The following is a 16,117-nucleotide window of genomic DNA, read 5'->3' as shown; positions in this document are numbered from 1 at the left end:
TCCATAGGAACAATCGGGAAAAAAATGAACAAAATTATAACTTTTTTGATTTTTAAATTTTGTGTTTAGTTCTTTAAGATTTAGTAATAGTTTAATATTCCCGAGTTTCGGTTTAAATATTATTGAAATCGGACAACTATATCATATAGCTTTCATTGATACAACACAAAACAAAACGCAAACGTGAAAATTGGCACTCCTAAGGAAATATTAAGCTATTATTTTAAAGAAAAGAATATAGACACAAAACATAACACAAAAATAACAACAAACGACAATACAAACCAACAAACGGCAATAAACTACAAAAAACAGCAGAAGCACGTTTTTTTTTTTTGAGGTTAGGTTACCTTTTTCTATAATTGCAAGTCGTTCGGCAACTTTTGGCACTTTAATTAAACATTCTTATATTCTTAAAATGCTTAAGAATATTATACAAAAAGATTTGTTTGTGCCAAAGAATGCCATCACAACTAAGACTCAAACACAGAAAAGACAAACCAAGAAAGCTCACAATTATGTGTTGAATACAATATTGATTTCCACAAAACACAACACATACTACATATGCTTTTTGTTGTAAAATAGAAATTAATACCTTTATTTATAATATCAATCACTTTCATTGCACTAAAACTTGTTTTTAATAAGCTTAAAAAAATTTTTAGGAAGAGCTTCCCTTGCACGTTGCTTACGCTGAAATACCCAATGAATATCATGCTCTCGCTTTCGATGCTATTCTTGAAGAGGACAGATACAGCAAAACAAAAAATGGATAAATTCAAATAGCTAGACTAATTATAAATAAGAATTTGTGCATTTAAAATTAAATTTTTGACTTTGATTATTTTATTTATGGCCTATGGAACCGACTACTGTGCTTTGGTTTGAAAAATATAATTAGAAGAAATATACGCGTACTCCATTTGTATACCGTTACAGAGGGAACTATAATTTCAGTAAACAGATTGGGATAAACTTCCTGCCAAATAACGGCAAAAATAACGGTTTTTAAAAATAAATTGTTATTTTTCCCGCATATTCATATTGCACTACGAAAACGCGTATATATCGATAACATTCACGAGCGCGATAATATATCGATACACGTCGAGCAAGCCTTATTTTTTTAGTTTAAATAAATTATATTTCCTTTTGCCCTATTCAGACAGGCGTCTTTTCTGCTTCAGCGAATAAATTCAGCTATAATAGCGTATTTCCACAGAAATCCATCCACCTTCAACCATCCGTTGATCCATAAGGTCCATAAGGTTTGGCCGTTACTACGGTGCAACCCTCTTTCCACGCAGTCCATTCCTGAAAAACCGTTGGGATTTTTAAAAAACTCCTGTTTCCATAGAGATTTTCGACAAATTGCTAAAGCCTAGTACTCAGATCGACGAAAACCGTTGGAAATGGAGGGAAAAACGACAACAAAAAACGAAAAAGCCGGGTATCTGCCACCATTCCAATTCCAAATTTAACTCTTGCGTTAGGCCCAGCTGATTGACAGTATGACCGAAACACACGAACTCGGCTGAACTCTGAAAACATCGGTCTCACTGGAAAGATTATAGTTTTTTCACTGGCGAAACTATTGGTCGATCTGAGTACTACGTTTAAGAAATATCAGTACTACAATGCTGTATAAAAAAGTTAGCGACAAAAGTAGGTAACAGTGGCTGCATACAGCCGCCAGCATAGAAACGCACAAGATTTTATCAAAAACTGTGGGTTTTTTCATGAAACTGGGCCCACGCTTACTTAAATGGTATACCCGGTATAGCTGCACAAATTCTTAATATTCTGCAATTTGCAATTTGAGTTTTGCTAAGTTTTTGCTAGTTTTTTGTCTAGAGCGTACCTGTTTGTTAACCACTGTTAAGCTATTTTCTCTAAAACACAGTTTTTCTTATTAAAGTTTTTGGTCATTAATCTTAAAATAGAGCTGTATTTTGTGATATATGCACACAAATTGTTTAAGACGAGTTTTTAAAAAAAAAAAGATTTGGGACAACTTTTCAAATGCATTTTTCCTATACTTGTTAGATATAATATTGTTTGAATAGAAGTTTAGACGATTCTTTATTATTTTTTTAATATGTCTGCAGTTTAATTTTTTCAAATTGACCTCGTAATTGCGAAAATATTTAAAAATAAAAAACGCTTCCTTGTTCCAATTTCCACGATTCCGCTTCCGTCGCTGACCGACCGTTGCTAATTTGACGCACATCTCAATTGTCTGTTGCTGTAAATACGGTTTGATTCAGTATTTAGAGGAATTTTACTTGAACAAATTCCAATTCGACAATATGAAAGACTAGGAAGGCTTACATTCTTCACGCTAAATGTAATAGCCGGATTCCAACGGCGCATTAAAACGCATTTAGCCTATTGCGCATATATTTACACAGGGAATCTCATAAGGCTACATTCCGCATTCAAAATAAATGCGATAAAATAATGCAATTCAAATCATTCGTTTAAAAAAAAAAAAAAAACAGAAAATACCGATATTTAACAATATTTCGTTAGTGCCACAACTACAACACCTGTGTTTTATATGCAAGGTTGGCGCAATTTTTGATCTTATGAAATTAAAATCTATTTTGCATAAAAATTACTGAAAACAAGAGCAAACCCTGCAAATCCTGGTCGCAGTACCACGATGCATTACTGCTAGACTTATGATAGAAAAAAGATGACAAATATCCTGGGAACCTTGCTCATTTTTAGAAACTAAGGTCTCCTTTGCAAACCCGTCAAACAACACCATCAGCTCATCTTTCTTGTCGACAAAGTTGGCAAATGCCTCGATAACATTATGAATCCGTATGGATTTCCGTAAATTTGCTCAAATTTATGATTTTAAAATAATTTCGTTTTGTTTTCCGACAATTCAAAATAAATCAAACCCAAATCAGCTGTTCGTGCCACTCACATGTCGGAGTAGCGTTAGCTAAGTGCTAATGCGCCAATGGAATCAGGCACATTAAAAAGTCCACTAATAGCCTCTTTTCGCAGAGATCCATCCACGTTCCACCATCCGTTGAACGCTAGGTACACAATGTCCAATTCAGGGTAGAGTTTTTTTTTGGGCGAAGAAAATTCACATTACCACCGTATTACCGTCATCGTCTTCAACCGTCTTTGTCTATGTTTTGATGAGCAACAGCTGTTCAGATTAGCCGAAATCGGAAGGTGGATGTGCTCTGTGGAATTCAGAGTTTCACACTTGTCAAAAATTTCAACTGTTTCCAACGGATAGACTGTGCGGAAATTGAATCAGTGTATATATATGCAAGCGAGATTTGTTCTTGAATTTGTTTTGTTTTCTTTATTTTTTATGAATTGTTCATTTCTATATACAAACACAAAACAGACAGGCATGTTCTTTATGTGTAAACGAAAGTCATAAATTTAAATGAAACATCGGTAGAAAACTCGGATTAGTGTGCCTAAGCTATTACATTCTTCTTCTTCTGCCTATATCGATATTTCATGGCCGTCGTTGCTCATCGCTGTGTTGTTGTCAACATATTCCCGCCATTGGCGCTTCAATCAGTCTCCAGCCCTGGACATAAATGAAAAGAATCTGCAGCACAACAAAGGGAAATTAATCAGCGTTATCCAGTTCCAATGTCCGAATCACCTTGTAAGTAAGTTAGTTGGCCAATATACACCGTATTTACTTGGACAATCTGTTTCCAGCTGGTCCCCGCTCCAAGCGCCAAAAAATAGACAAAAATGGTCGGTTCGCGGCAATGGAGCGCCTTCGCCAGCTGAAGGGGACCAAGAACAAATGCCAGGTGGAAGACCATGTGGACGATGTTTACGATGTAGTGGATGAGCGGGAGTACGCCAAGCGGGCGCAGGAGAAGTACGGCGACGATTGGATCGAGGAGGGTGAGTAATAGCCTTCGGAAACATCCCGTAAAATGTTGATGGGAATAATTGAGACTGCCTTTAAACATCGAAGTGAGCAGTTTATGAACAAATAACACATACTTTTTACCGTTTTTTTTATCAATTTTAATTATTCAAATTATAGCCAGTTTATGTTCAATTTAAGTGGTTACATTAATGATATTTTTATTCAATTACTCGAAAATGTAACTATTATTATCCGTATTATTGCTGAGTATATATTCTTACCCGTTACAACAAGTCACATTTGTCATTGCAAAAATATATATTATTCTTAAGTATAATATTCTTCTTAATGCATATAAGTTGTTGTTATTTTTTCATTTTCTATGCCCATAAGTCGTAGTGTAAACGGGCTTACCGTATTCGTTAGAAAGTATATAACTGGTAAAAGGAAGCGTTTCAGGCTCCCTTAGGGTTTGCATATTCTTGATCAGGATTAGTAGCCGAGTCCATCTGTCCGTCCTTATGATCGTCGAGAACTCGGAAACTATAAAAGAAGGAGATCTTTATGGTCATTAGATAGGACCTTTGTGGTCGCTGATGTAGAAATTGTGACGGTGCTACTCGCTCTTAGCTTCTGGTATTGGCAATGCAGTTTGACAGGAGACGCACCTAAACACTCGAATGTTTTGCTGGGCAATATTTAAATTGAAATTTGTCAGCTGAGTTGCAGGTATCTAATGACTATTATAGCGTTCTTTCTTGTTTCCTATTCTCCCTATTGAAGCTACATATATGATATAGACGTCCGATCTGTCCCGTTCTAGTTAACTGCTTACTTAAAAATGAAGCTTATGAAATAACTCTTATAACGTAACACTCTTCTCCTACACCGTGTTTTAAGATCCTTTCCATTTGGATGCTTTAATGACTTTACAGTCATCTTCGATTGTTGAAATTAAATTTTGATATTTTAATATAGTATATATTAAAGTAATTCGAAATGTTTTATTAAAAAAAAAACTTTTCAATGTCATGTTAAGCTAAAGATGTTTGGTTAAAATTATATTTTTTGAAATTCTACAGTTAAATTAAGTTTTTCTGACTTTTAAGATGGCACTGGCTATGCAGAAGATCATCGGGATTTCTTTGAGGATGAAGATGAGTTCTCCGATAATGAAGAGGAACCAAAGGATAGAACAAAGAAGAAGGGCGTGGCACCCAACAGCAAAAAAAGACCACGGGAAGCTGAAAAACCTGCCAAAGGAAAAGCCTCTATCAAGAATCTCTTTAGCACTGCTGTGCCCAAAAAGCCAGACATCAAAAACAGTGTGAAAGATGATGATATCCTGGCTGATATTTTGGGAGAAATGAAAGAAGAGCCTGCAGAGACGACTGGAAAAGTGGAGAATGTTATAGCGCCGGCGAAAATAGCAGTTGCCTCGCGAAAATCCGACGCCGCCGCTGCTAAGGAATACATGAACAGTTTCCTTAAAAACATCAAAGTTCAGGAGCAGGAGCGCAAGAAGGCGGAGGCTAGTAGTGATAACGAGATGCTGGAGCGTATTTTGAAACCCAAGGCAGCAGTACCGAACACAAAGGTGGCCTTTTTCTCCACTCCCTCAATCAAAAAGGAACCACTGCCCGAAACAAACCCAGTCAATGAAGGACCGAAAGATCCTTTTTCCGATAATATGGATTTCAGTTGCCTGGATGACGACGAAAACCAGTTCGATGTCGAGAAGGAGCAGCCTAAGGAGGAGATTTTCCAAACAAAAACAGAAGGGAAGGAGACATACCAAGCTAAAGTCGCCGAAAAAGTAACTCCCAAAGCGGAGCTAATTGGATCTCCAAAGGAAAGTGAACCCGAAGAAATTAGCAAGCTTCTAAACAACTGGGAGTCCATCTGTCAGATGGACGATGACTTTGAGAAGTCCGTGCTCACTGCAGATCAGGAATCGCCAATCTCTTCCGATGAACAGCTGCGCTTCTGGTACTGGGAGGCCTGGGAGGATCCAATTAAGCTGCCCGGCGAGGTCTTCCTCTTCGGCCGCACCGCTGACGGAAAGTCTGTCTGTGTGCGTGTGCAGAATATCAACCGAGTGCTCTACCTTCTACCCCGTCAATATGTAAGTAATGTTCTGTTATTCAACAATATTTTAAATGTAACAAATGTGCAATTTAGATTTTGAAAAAAACGTTTTTTGAAACAAGAAAATCAAAATGCAAAATATTTAAATTTTTTAATCTAAAATTTTAACACTTTTAAACTCTGTTGTTTCAAATTATATTTTCTTTGCAAATAAAAAAGCTTTTTTTATTTTGGAAAGAGCTTTAAAGTTTTTTGATACCAGAAGGTATCATAATTTAAAAAAAAATTTAAGAAAATTAACAAAATTCTGAGTTATAACTTTTTATCTTTTTTTTTTTTTAGATATATTGTATATTATATATATTGTTGAACGTTTATGCACTATAAACAGTACAAGCAAATTTATGATTTATCAAAATCCCTGCTTAAATTGAACAATCAGAATATATATAAAAAAGAATAAAAGATAACTAATTTTAACTTTTCCAATTTTCAATTTTTTTTTAATTCTTTTGGACACAGTAATGGTTTTAATTTTATTCAAATCGGAAAACGATATCATATAGCTGCCGAACGATCGAATAATAACATATAAACTTCGGCTTGCCAAAGTTTTCGTTGTTCATTGTTCAAAACTATGTAGAATGTTTCCTATTAATTCTTTTTATAACTTTTACAGCTGTTGGACCCCATTTCAAAGGAGCCGACCAAGCAGAAGGTTACTGTGGCTGATATCTACAAGGAGTTTGACAGCGAGGTGGCCAGCGAACTTAAGTTGGAATCTTTTCGATCCCGCAAGGTCAGCAAGAGTTTCGCCCACCACGCCATCGGTATTGAAGTGCCCCAAACTTGCGATTACTTGGAGGTTCACTACGATGGTAAGAAACCACCTCCCAATGTGTCGGCTAGCAAAAAGTACAACTCCATAGCTCATATTTTCGGCTCCACCACCAATGCATTGGAGCGCTTTCTGCTCGAACGCAAAATCAAGGGTCCTTGCTGGCTGCAGGTTAGTGGATTTAAGGTGAGCCCAGCTCCCATGAGTTGGTGTAAAACGGAGGTAACCTTGTCAGAACCCAAGAATGTGGAATTATTGCAAGATAAGGGCAAACCGGCACCACCACCTCCTCTTACTCTTCTCGCACTTAATGTCCGTACTTCGATGAATCCCAAAACATCAAGAAATGAAATATGCATGATTTCCATGCTGACCCACAATCGTTTCCATATCGATCGTCCTGCTCCACAGCCCGCTTTCAATCGTCATATGTGTGCTCTAACCCGCCCAGCGGTTGTTAGTTGGCCTTTGGATTTGAATTCCGAGGTAACTAAATATAAATCCACCAAAATATACAAGCACGATTCAGAGAGAGCCCTCTTAAGTTGGTTTTTGGCTCAGTACCAACAAATAGATGCGGATCTTATAGTAACCTTTGATGCAATGGATTGCCAACTGAATGTTATTACCGACCAAATTATGGCTTTGAAAATACCCCAATGGTCAAGAATGGGTCGCCTTAGGATGACGCAATCGTTTGGCAAGCGTTTACTGGACCACTTTGTGGGCAGAATTGTCTGTGATGTAAAGCGTTCCGCGGAGGAGTGTATAAGAGCCAGATCCTATGATCTTCAAACGTTATGCAAGCAAGTTCTGAAGTTAAACGAATCCGAGAGAATGGACGTGAATGCCGATGATCTTCTAGAGATGTACGAAAAAGGAGAGAGCATCACCAAGCTTGTATCCCTCACAATGCAGGACAATTCCTATTTACTAAGGCTGATGTGCGAGCTTAACATCATGCCGTTGGCCATGCAAATCACCAATATTTGTGGCAACACGATGACAAGGACTCTTCAAGGAGGTCGTTCCGAACGGAATGAGTTCTTGCTGCTGCATGCTTTTCATGAGAAGAACTATATAGTGCCGGATAAGAAGCCGCAATCAAAACGTGGTGGAGCTGGAGATCCGGAGGCTACACTTCTTGGTGCAGATGCCACTTTGGGTGCAAAAAAAAAAGCGGCTTATGCTGGCGGCTTGGTTTTGGAACCAATGAGAGGTCTCTATGAAAAGTTTGTTTTGCTTATGGACTTCAACTCCCTGTATCCAAGTATAATTCAAGAGTACAACATTTGCTTCACCACTGTTCAACAGCCCGTTGATATGGATGAGTTGCCCACTCTGCCTAATTCCAAAACTGAAGCTGGAATCTTACCCCTACAACTAAAACGTTTGGTCGAGTCGCGAAAGGAGGTTAAAAAGCTAATGGCAACGCCCGATCTCTCGCCGGAACTTCAGATGCAGTACCATATTCGACAGATGGCTCTGAAACTCACAGCCAACTCCATGTATGGTTGCTTGGGCTTTGCACATTCCCGATTTTATGCCCAGCATTTGGCTGCTTTGGTTACCCACAAGGGCAGAGAAATCCTCACAAACACCCAACAATTAGTCCAAAAGTTGAATTACGACGTGGTTTACGGTGACACAGATTCCCTGATGATTAATACCAATATAACAGACTACGATCAGGTCTTCAAAATTGGTCACAGCATCAAGCAAAGTGTGAATAAATTGTACAAGCAGCTAGAGCTGGACATTGATGGAGTCTTTGCCTGTCTGCTGTTGCTTAAGAAGAAGAAATATGCTGCTGTTAAGTTAAGCAAGGATTCCAAGGGTAATTTGAAGCGGGAACAGGAACACAAGGGCCTCGATATAGTTCGACGAGATTGGTCTCAACTGGCTGTGATGGTGGGAAAAGCTGTTCTCGATGAAGTGCTGTCTGAAAAACAGCTGGAAGAAAAATTAGATGCAGTGCATGCCCAACTGGAAAAGATCAAAAATCAAATTAGGGAGGGTGCAGTACCTCTGCCACTTTTTGTAATCACCAAGCAGCTTACTCGGGCACCCCAGGAATACGCCAACAGTGCTTCGCTACCGCATGTCCAGGTGGCTCTTCGTATGAATCGAGAGCGCAACAGACGGTACAAGAAGGGTGACATGGTTGACTATGTAATCTGCTTGGATGGGTCCACAAACGCTGCCATGCAGCGAGCCTACCATTTGGATGAGCTTAAGAGCAGTGAGGATAAAAAGCTCCAGCTGGACATGAACTACTACCTTGGACATCAGATACACCCGGTAGTCACGCGGATGGTAGAGGTGCTTGAAGGAACCGATGCGAGTCGCATCGCCGAATGCCTTGGCATGGATCCCACCAAGTTCCGACAAAATGCACAGCGGTAAGTTTATTTACATTCTTGCAGAGGGCTAAAAGTTTTCATCGCACAAAAGGATACAATTCAAATCCGTAGTAAATATATATTTCTGATTACCATCAACAGGCGAGTTAATTTCGGCTGTCCGTCCATTTCTACGCAAACTAGTAGTCCCTCGGTTTTAAAGCTTTCTAGATGAAACTGTTTAAAAAAGACATTTTTGTATTGCAAGTATATATGTTAAAATTGGTCTGAACGCACGAAAAATAATATAAAAAAAAGAGGGAAAGCTGTTGTCGAATGTTCCGACCATTAAATACCCTACACTCTGCTAACCAATTTCAATATATTGTTTTTTTTGTGACCTTTAAAAAACTGGATGTCATTTTTAGCGTTGGTAATCGTAACTATAACACAACTTTTTAAGTTTTCATCACACTAAATAAATATGCTACCAGAAAATAGTCGTGCTTTAGGTGCCAACTGCCGAACTTTAGAGTCACATTTATGCTCACATTATGCTTCTCAAATAATGGTTCGATTTGAAAATGGATTTTTGTTTGAGTCTAAAGATATTGACGGAATAAACACATACAGTTTAATAACTGGCATCTATCACGATTCAGAGTGAATGACAGAGATTCGCAAATTTTTAAAATCTGCATCTTAAATCACAAATATCTGTCTTATTTAGTATCATACGGACAGACGGACAGAAAGGCAGGCTGGCAGACAGACAGACATGGCTGGATCTACTCGGCTGTTGATTCTGATGATATTTTTTATATTCTTTGTAGGGTAGGAGTAGGGTAGGAGTAGGTTAGGGGTTTTCTTCTACCTGTTGCATACTTTTCAACAAATACAATATACCCATTTAATAAACTTATAACTTATTATGCTAAAGACTTGAAAACGAACAGGAAATTCAAAACAACTTCGTTGTTATACATCAATCGTCAGAAGAAGAATTAGCACAAAGAGTATACGGTGGCTCTATTTAAAGCCATTACGAGGCCACATCTTATCTAAAGTTTGTCCTTTTTATCATTATCCTTCAATAAACATATATTTTTTATAATAAATAAACGCTTTCCAAAATATAGTAAGCGCACATAAAACAATTTTAGTTGCAACTTTTAATAAAATTTTATATTAGTATTTTATTTATATGTCTGAGAAAATTTGGCTGGCCAAACATTTCACAAAATTTAATTACTATACAGTGGATAAAAATTTGGTTAACCTAAAGAATAAAAAATATTTTGTAATTTTTAGGTAGAGCATTACAAGGATCTTAAAAAGTTCCTGCAATATCTATCAGCCTTAAAATGTATCTGGGAAAAAAAAGAATGTGTCATTAAAAGGTCTGTTTATTTTGCTATAACATTGCCATATAAAATGTTGTTGATTGCAAATATATTTAGAGAGCTTTATTATACAATGAAAATATTAACCAATTTGAAAGAAAAACTCGACAGTTTTTTCTGAACTTAAAAGTTAATTCCTAAATATGTAAACAAGTTCTTGACTAACAACACATAGAGTACTGATATCCGTACTTTATTTTCTCGTCCTGTTAGATTCACTCATTCCTTAATTTCTTGCTGTTGTGTATCAAATTTATGGCTAACCACATGTTTGGGTTAAACAATAAAATATAAACGCGACCGATTTACAATAAATTTGAAACTTAGAATCTGTGTATTTCAAAAATAAAGGTTAAGTTAAAATACTTTATGGTAAGTTAGGCATAAATTTTAAAACTTGGTCAAAATCCGTTTTCAAATACAACTTTTATATTAAAAATGGGTCGCGAAATGTACTGCAGAGCTATTAAAATAATATTATAATATTATGTTTATTTTAATAGCTCTGCAAGGAAAACAGAAGGTTAAACAATATACTTTATAGTTAAATGAATGCATTGCTAAGGAAAAAGTTTGTTTTTGGGTATAATTTTACCATTGAGGCGAAGAGTGAGGACAGAATGCAACTGACCTTTTAACCTTTCACGACCTTTTAATTACTAAAATCGAAAAAGACCCATTTTTATGTAAGGGCCTTTAAAATCATTGGTGACATCATTTTCTTGTTGGTTGAATAAAATAGGCTGTTTTTAAAATAGGTTTGAAAAAACCATCGGCAACGAAATATAAATTTATATCTAATATAAATACGGAAAGCTACTGTATAATGTCAAGCACGCCAAAATAGGAATAACGTGTTTCAATCTAACAAAACTGAAAATTATTTGTTTGAATATGGTGGTAAAAAGTTAGCTAAGCGGCCAAAGTCTATTTCCTTCCATTAGAATCACAAGAACTTCTTTAAAAATATTAGAAACAAAATCAAGCTTGGTGGGTTTTTTTTAGCTTTGGATACCGGTCCGATATTCCTGATCTAAGAACAAATGTAGGTTCCAGACTTATTTAACAAACTTAAGAGTTTATTGCCGACATATTATGAATAAGGCAGTGATTTTAAGTAGGAATATAGGCAGGATAATGACCCTAAACGCGTATAAGCCCTAATTAAATCGTTATAATATTTTAGAGTGGCCGATTAGTCCATGCTCCAAAATTTCTTTAGAACTTTTAAAGGGGTTCTTAAAAAATAATTCTGTATCCTTAAATCCGAATAAAGGAAAGAATTGTGGGAAAAATGTCAAAACATAGAGTGATGTGCCACTAATGACCAATTTTGTTACAATCTGAAAATTTAATTGCCTCATTAGTGCTCTGCGGGCTGAAAAACTATTACAATTTAAACAATTTAAAAATACTGTGTTTTAAAACTTAAGCATAAAGGTTCTATTAATTTTTCCAGGGGAAAATACCTAGTTTATTAAAATCTTGTTGTTCCTTAGTGTAAAAGATATCCTTAAATATTTTAGCAAATACATAAAACAAAGTGAAAAACTCGAAGTCATAGTTGGTTTTAAGTCCTTAGCAACGTTTTTAGAACTATTAGTTGTACATGTATTTTTTCAAAATAATATATTTTTGGCGGACGAGTCTGAGCCTCTGCTTTAATATTTTCTTTGGATGTGTATTGATAATTTCATACTTTCGTCGTCGACAAATTTCAAAAGTAGAATTAAAACTATGCTTTCCTTCTTATCCGTTACTTTGGAAGTTTAAATAATTCTTTAATTGTGTTGCTTGTATTGTTGTATTTTATTTAGAGCCCAGCGTGAGATCACCGAACAGTCGGAAGGCGAGTCTCTCCTTAAAACAACTCTCCAGTTGTACCGCCTCTGCGAACCTTTCCGATTCCAGTGCGTTGCCTGCAAGACGGAGCAGCTGATGGCCAGTGCCTATCGCCCGGGACCCAACAGCTCGCACATCTCTGTGCTTCAGCAATGCGCGAATTCCGAGTGCCAAACCGCACCGGTCCAGTACCTGGCCAGTATCCGTAATCAGCTACAACTTTCCATACGGCGGCACGTGCAGCGGTTCTACAAAAATTGGCTGGTCTGCGATCACCCCGATTGCAACTACAACACACGTACCCATACGCTGACGAAGGAGATGCGTCGCCCACTCTGCCACAAGTGCCGTAGTGGTAGCTTGTTACGGCAGTATACGGAGCGGGACTTGTACAATCAGCTCTGCTACCTGCGCTTCATCTTCGACCTCGGCAAACAGCAGTTACAGCAAAAACGTAAGTAAAAGTCTGGGAATCAGCATCACCGTCTGTCTGCACGTTTCTACGCAAACTTGTTTTTGTCATATAAAGTGCCCGAAGTAAGTATGTAGGACCCTACATTTTATTGGCTAACAAGAAAAGGGTTACATATTTTTCAAAAAAACAAATTTATATTTGTTCTTTATTCAATTAGTAACTATGTTCAAAAGATATAAAAAAAAAACTTCAAACATTATAAATAAGAAAAGAAGCTTACGTCGGCAAGCCGAAGTTTATGTACCCTTGAAGCTATTGCATAAAGTAAATATTTATTAAAAGATTTTAAACATATGCGTATATGTTTTAAAACATTGAAGCTGTGATGATTTTCGCCTCAATTATTCGATCGTTCGTATGGCAGCTATATGATATAAATTAAATTAAATGCGTAGATCTAAACTTTTTAACCATTACTACATATGTCCAAAAGAATTTAAAAAAAATTGAAAATTATAAAAGTAAACATTTTTTTATTTGTTTGTAATATTTCGATTGCTTTCCTGGGAACTTTATGATATACTCGTCCGATTCTTTAAGAGTTTAATGTTGGGTTCCATTGACATAAACCGTTTGAGAAAGGATGTCTTATAGATTTTCTATTGGATTCATGTCCGAACTGCGCGCTGGCCATTCCAAAATTGGGATTTGCGACGATAACAAATGACTCTTCAATGTTTTTAAACTTATACGCAAATAAATCATAATTTTAATGTTTTCAAGAACATTTAATTTTTGCAATTGCTGCAAGGGTATATGAACTTCGGCTTGCCTAAGTTTGCTTCCTTTCTTGTTTTTATTCATTTTGGATATTTTCGATTTCAAAATTTCCAACTACGCTTTTAGATTAACTGAAATCGGAAAACGATATCATAAAGCTGCAATAGGAATGTTCGAATAATTGAGCTGGAAATCGTTTTAGCAATTTTTTAATTGTATTTTATAATTTTATAATTTTATTTGTATTATTATTTCTAAAATTTAAAAAAGTCATGGGAACCAATAGCATACTGTTCTGATTAATAAATGTTGGAGATTGAGAAAATTTGTTGTAAAATTGTAACACATTACCAATCATTTAGGTTATTTTAAATATATGGGCACCGTAATAAAAAATTTCGCCCAACATTATATTTTCGTATTTTCTTAGCTATACTGCGAAATGGAAGTATTATTTAAAAGCACAATATTAATTCATGAAAGTGTGTAAATGGTTCATTGCAGACTATTAGATTGTATATAGGTTTGTCTTTTACATTTGTATATATATTTATACCCTCATATTAAAACAAGAAAGAAAGCAAACTTCGGCAAGCCGAAGTTCATATACCCTTGCAGCTATTGCAAGAATTAAACATTTTTGAAAACATTAAAATTATAATTTACTTGCGTATATGTTTAAAAACATTGAAGCTATGATGATTTGCAGCTCAATTATTTGATAGGTCTTTTATATATTTTTATTGTTCCTATGGGAGCTATATGATATAGTCGTCCGACTTTGATGAAACTTAAACCGTAAATTGGAAATATTTAACCATTACTAAATGTCGAAGAACTAAACAAAAAATTAAAAAACAGAAAAATTATAATTTTTTTTCATTTATTTCTCCGATTGTTCCTATTGAAGCTATATGATATAGTCGTCCGACTTTGATGAAATTTAAACCGTTAATCGAAAATATTTAACTATTACTAAATGTCGAAGAACTAAACAAAAAACTAAAAAACAGAAAAGTTATAATTTTTTTTCATTTATTTTAAACCGTAAATCGGAAATATTTAACCATTACTAAATGTCGAAGAACTAAACAAAAAATTAAAAAACAGCGAAGTTATAATTTATTTTCATTTATTTTTCCGATTGTTCCTATGGGAGCTATATGCTATAGTCGTCCGATTTTGATGAAATTTAAACCATAATTCTGAAATATTTAACCATTGCTATATGTCGAAGAACTAAACAAAAAATTAAAAAACAGCAAAGTTATAATTTTTTTTCATTTATTTTTCCGATTGTTCCTATGGGAGCTATATGCTATAGTCGTCCGATCCGGCTCGTTCCGACTTATATACTACCTGCAATAGAAAGACAACTTTTGGGAAAGTTTCATGCAGATAGCTTTAAAACTGAGAGACTAGTTTGCATATAAACGGACGGACAGACGGACAGACGGACGGACAGACGGACATGGCTAGATCGACTCGCCTAGTGATGCTGATCAAGAATATATATACTTTATAGGGTCGGAGATGTCTCCTTCACTGCGTTGCAAACTTCTGACTGAAATTATAATACCCTCTGCAAGGGTATAAAAATAAATTGAATTTGCTGAGTTGATTCAGAAATGTATGTATGTTTGTTTGTTTGTCCGCATTATCGTCGAGATCTAAAATCTTCAAATTCTGTGGCGCTAACATTGTTACTGGTAGAGACATGTAATTGTTCTTTTAAGTTTGAATTAAAAACCTGTATCGTCGCACTAAAGTGTCAACGATCACTTTTCTTGACCAAAACTAAAAACTTTGCTTAATTGAATAGAAATTAAGTATTATCGGGTAGCGTGTATTTCTTGTCGAAGAAGCATAATTTTCTGTTTAAAATTGGTTTTTAAAAATATTAATAAAAATATTTCCCATTTCAGCCACCCTAACGCCGGAGCTTGAGCAGGCCTACCAGCTCCTTTACGAAACAGTAGATCAACAACTTCAGAGCTCTTCCTATGTGATCATTTCGCTAAGAAAACTCTTTGGCCGGACCCTCGCCTTGATGTCCTTGCAACCGCCCAAACCAACGCCCCACAACGATTTGATCGCAAGTTCTTTGGCAGATGTCGTCTAAGGGTTTAATTAAACATCATTTGTTATAAGTTCCATTAAGAAAACAACAAAACATATGGACATTTCCAGGAAAAAGTCAACCAAGCCCCAAAAACTAAACGTTGAGAAAAATTTTGTTTTGTAAATACAATATTAAAGAAAAACTCAAATTTTATAAACGATTACATCAGAGTCCATTTCTTAAGGGTTATTTAAAATTTTTTCACAAAAAAAATGTATAAATGGTGTTTTATTTTTAAAGTCTGTCGCGTCCGAAATCAATTTTTGTAAGCCCTTGCAGTGGGTACTAAAATTTTGGTCAGAAGTGTGTAACGCAGGGGAGGAGACGTTTCCGACCCCATAAAGTATATATATATTCTTGATCAGGATCGATAGGGGAGTCGATATAGTCATGTCCGTCTGACTGTCTGTTTC

General features: G+C 35.9%; 1 protein-coding gene across 1 annotated transcript; it reads left to right on the top strand.

The window, feature by feature from the left end:
• Nucleotides 1–3,542: 3,542 nt before the first annotated feature.
• On the top strand, nucleotides 3,543–15,857 carry LOC108141177 (DNA polymerase alpha catalytic subunit). Its single transcript, XM_017264407.2, has 6 exons — nucleotides 3,543–3,655; nucleotides 3,712–3,906; nucleotides 4,984–5,999; nucleotides 6,642–9,202; nucleotides 12,363–12,841; nucleotides 15,508–15,857. Exons 1-6 carry the CDS (start codon nucleotides 3,640–3,642, stop codon nucleotides 15,702–15,704), a joined length of 4,464 nt encoding a protein of 1,487 aa, XP_017119896.2. The 5' UTR covers nucleotides 3,543–3,639; the 3' UTR covers nucleotides 15,705–15,857.
• Nucleotides 15,858–16,117: the final 260 nt, after the last annotated feature.

Source organism: Drosophila elegans, unplaced genomic scaffold, assembly GCF_018152505.1.
Source record: "Drosophila elegans isolate 14027-0461.03 unplaced genomic scaffold, ASM1815250v1 contig_476, whole genome shotgun sequence".
In the NCBI taxonomy this organism is placed as follows: Eukaryota; Metazoa; Arthropoda; class Insecta; order Diptera; family Drosophilidae; genus Drosophila; species Drosophila elegans.
This window is presented reverse-complemented; position numbering and strand designations above follow the sequence as displayed.